Raw genomic sequence first — 2,696 nt, 5'->3', positions numbered from 1 at the left:
GAGGGGCTGCTCCAGGCCCCCCCACTGCCTGCTGCAGGGGTGCACCGTGGGCTGCGAGGCGAGGAATAGACCCTGGAGGGCATGGAAATGCCCTCAGTGGAAAACCATGGTTGGGGTGAGTCTGGCTGGCAGCTTGGGAGGTGGTTCGGGGTTGTGGGGCAGGCAAGAAGGGCTGGATGGGGTCTGATCCGGCAGGGAGCTGTGCGTGGCTGCAGGCTGGGTGAGAGCAAATTCTGGAGGCAGGTGCTGGGAGCAATGCATCGGGCTCTTCCCAAGGCTTCCTGCAGAGCACAGCATGCTCTGCGCTCCCCCTTTGGTGACCTGAATGCAGCTAATATGGGGCACCTCTGGCTGTGCCCCTTGGAGACCTGCTGCTTGCCCCATGGGGTTTGGAGGCAGCAAATCCATCCTAGCTTGCATGGGCACTGGGGGAAGGCTGTTCGGTGACATCCTGTGTGCCTCTTGTCTTTCCTGCCACCCATCTCACCCCACTGGGCTGTTTGGGTGTCCTCTGGGGATGTGGGGGACAGATTCAGCTCTGCAGAGGGGTGTGCTGTGAATAGGGAGCTAGGGAATGGGGTCAGCAGACCTTGACTGCTGCGAAGGGGCACTTGTGCATGTAACATCCTGGCAGTGGGAGGGAGGGTCTGTGCTCTGTCCCCTCGCAGTCTCCCTGCTCCAGAGTGTTTCCAGCAGCAGCTGGGAGGATGTTTTAGTTGCAAAACACACTCTGTTCACCCCAAATTGCATGCCCTGTGTAACTCAGCCAAAACCAGTTTTCCCACCCTCTGCGGCATTGCAGCGGGTGGTAGATGTCCTTGGGGAGTCCTGGTGTGCAACTGGGAGCTGGTAGCGAGGAAGGGGAATCCTGATGTTCCCCCATGTGTCAGCAGGGTGAAGGGTTTTACTGCTTTTCCTGGAAGAAACGGGGGGGGGGCTCTGCAGATCCCGCTGTTGTCTCCGGGAAAAAAACGGGGGGGGGGCTCTGCAGATCCCACCTCCGGGGAAGCCAGAGCGGCACCAGCACACGCTGTGCTCGGTGAGGGTTTGCTCCGTGGCTGTGGGCTCTCTGATGTCCACTGTGTCCCACTGCAGGCCTAGCATGTCCGGACTGAACCTAGCAAAGAAAGGACGTGAGCACAAGAAGATGGATCTACAACGGGACTTCACCGTCGCCTCGCCGGCGGAGTTCGTCACCCGCTTCGGCGGCAACCGTGTCATTGAGAAGGTCTTTCCCTGCACGCCCCTGCCTTTGCCTGGGAGGTGGCTCGCTGAGCAGCGAGGAGAAGTTTCATCCTGACACCCCCTGTCCCTGTCCCCCCCCAGGTCCTTATTGCCAACAACGGCATCGCCGCTGTGAAGTGCATGCGCTCCATCCGCCGGTGGGCCTATGAGATGTTCCGAAACGAGCGTGCCATTCGGTTCGTGGTCATGGTCACCCCTGAGGACCTCAAGGCTAATGCAGGTAGTTCCTACAAGCGAGTTCCCCACTGTGGGGCTGAGCTGGGGCAGCCCTTTCATCGCCCCACACTGCTGCCTGGGGCAGGGGGGCTCTGCACAGCGCAGGGTCGCACACTTACCTCCTGTGCAGCCAGGTTAAGGAGTAAGTAAGTCCTGCACCCTCTGTGGGATGGAGGATTTGGGGACGGGGTCTAAGGGGGCATCGTGTGAGCGGGTTGAGGCTTGAGGGACAGTTTCCAATTGCTGCCATGTGCTGTCTTGCAGAGTACATCAAAATGGCAGATCACTACGTGCCTGTTCCGGGGGGGACCAACAACAACAACTATGCCAACGTGGAGCTGATTGTGGACATTTCCAAACGGATCCCGGTCCAGGTAGGAGCTGCTCATGGACTCCCACCTCTTTCCTGAGGGAAGCTGCTAAGGTGGAGGGGGCACTTGGGAATAGGGTGATGTCCCTCTGCGTGGAGGAGCTGGGCACGCTGCTGCGGCTAATGGGAAGTTGCCAGGCAGGAGGTGATGGTTTGACTGCTCCTTCTTTTTGCCAGGCGGTGTGGGCTGGCTGGGGACATGCCTCGGAAAACCCCAAGCTGCCAGAGCTGCTGCAGAAAAATGGGATAGCTTTCCTAGGTAAGGTCTCACCACCTCCCTGTGCCAGAGGGAGAAGGCGGCATTGGGCTTGTGTGTGCATGAATGCTGGCTCCCTGTTTCATGCATCTGGCATGCCCACCCTGTGGTGTGGCAGTCACCAGCCCAGTTTCCTGGAGCTGCCTCAAGAATCCTGCTCTTTCCTGGGGTTTCCCTGTAATTCTCATGCTGATGCAGCATCCACAGAGGAATGTCAGGTGGGAGCAGACCTTGTGGGCTTCCCAGCCAGGGAACTGCCTGGAGAAGGGTCAAGCTCCAGCAGTTTGGGGGGTTTCCCCACACCCCCACTCTTTGCAGAAGGGCTGATGGTGCTGGCTCAGTGGGGAGCAGCTTTCTGCAGCATCCATGCCATGGGGCCAGACTGGCTGGTGGGGCTGGCCAAGCTCATCCCCTCCCTCCCTGTTTGAAGGTCCCCCCAGTGAAGCCATGTGGGCACTGGGGGATAAAGTCGCCTCCACCATCGTGGCTCAGACACTCCAGATCCCCACGCTGCCATGGAGCGGGAGTGGTAAGTGCCTCCTTCTCCCCAGCCCGCCCCTTTCTCTCCTCCCAGCCTCTCCTTCTCCCCCCAAAGCAAGCACCAGGGCT

At 59.8% G+C, this 2,696-nt stretch overlaps 1 protein-coding gene across 1 annotated transcript in view; it reads left to right on the top strand.

Annotated features, from left to right (window-relative positions):
- The first annotated feature begins 1,087 nt into the window (after positions 1-1,087).
- Positions 1,088-2,696, top strand: part of ACACB (acetyl-CoA carboxylase beta) — a 19,745-nt gene continuing 18,136 nt past the window's right edge. Inside the window, 5 exon segments of the mRNA XM_010023311.1 lie at positions 1,088-1,228; positions 1,327-1,465; positions 1,726-1,835; positions 2,009-2,090; positions 2,518-2,616. Of these exon segments, the coding sequence (XP_010021613.1) occupies positions 1,103-1,228; positions 1,327-1,465; positions 1,726-1,835; positions 2,009-2,090; positions 2,518-2,616 (556 nt within the window). The 5' untranslated portion in view covers positions 1,088-1,102.

The sequence above is a fragment of the Nestor notabilis genome, unplaced genomic scaffold (assembly GCF_000696875.1).
Source record: "Nestor notabilis isolate BGI_N333 unplaced genomic scaffold, ASM69687v1 scaffold21671, whole genome shotgun sequence".
Classification (NCBI taxonomy): Eukaryota; Metazoa; Chordata; class Aves; order Psittaciformes; family Psittacidae; genus Nestor; species Nestor notabilis.
The sequence above is the reverse complement of the archived record's forward strand: the minus strand, read 5'-3'. Positions and strand labels throughout refer to the sequence as shown.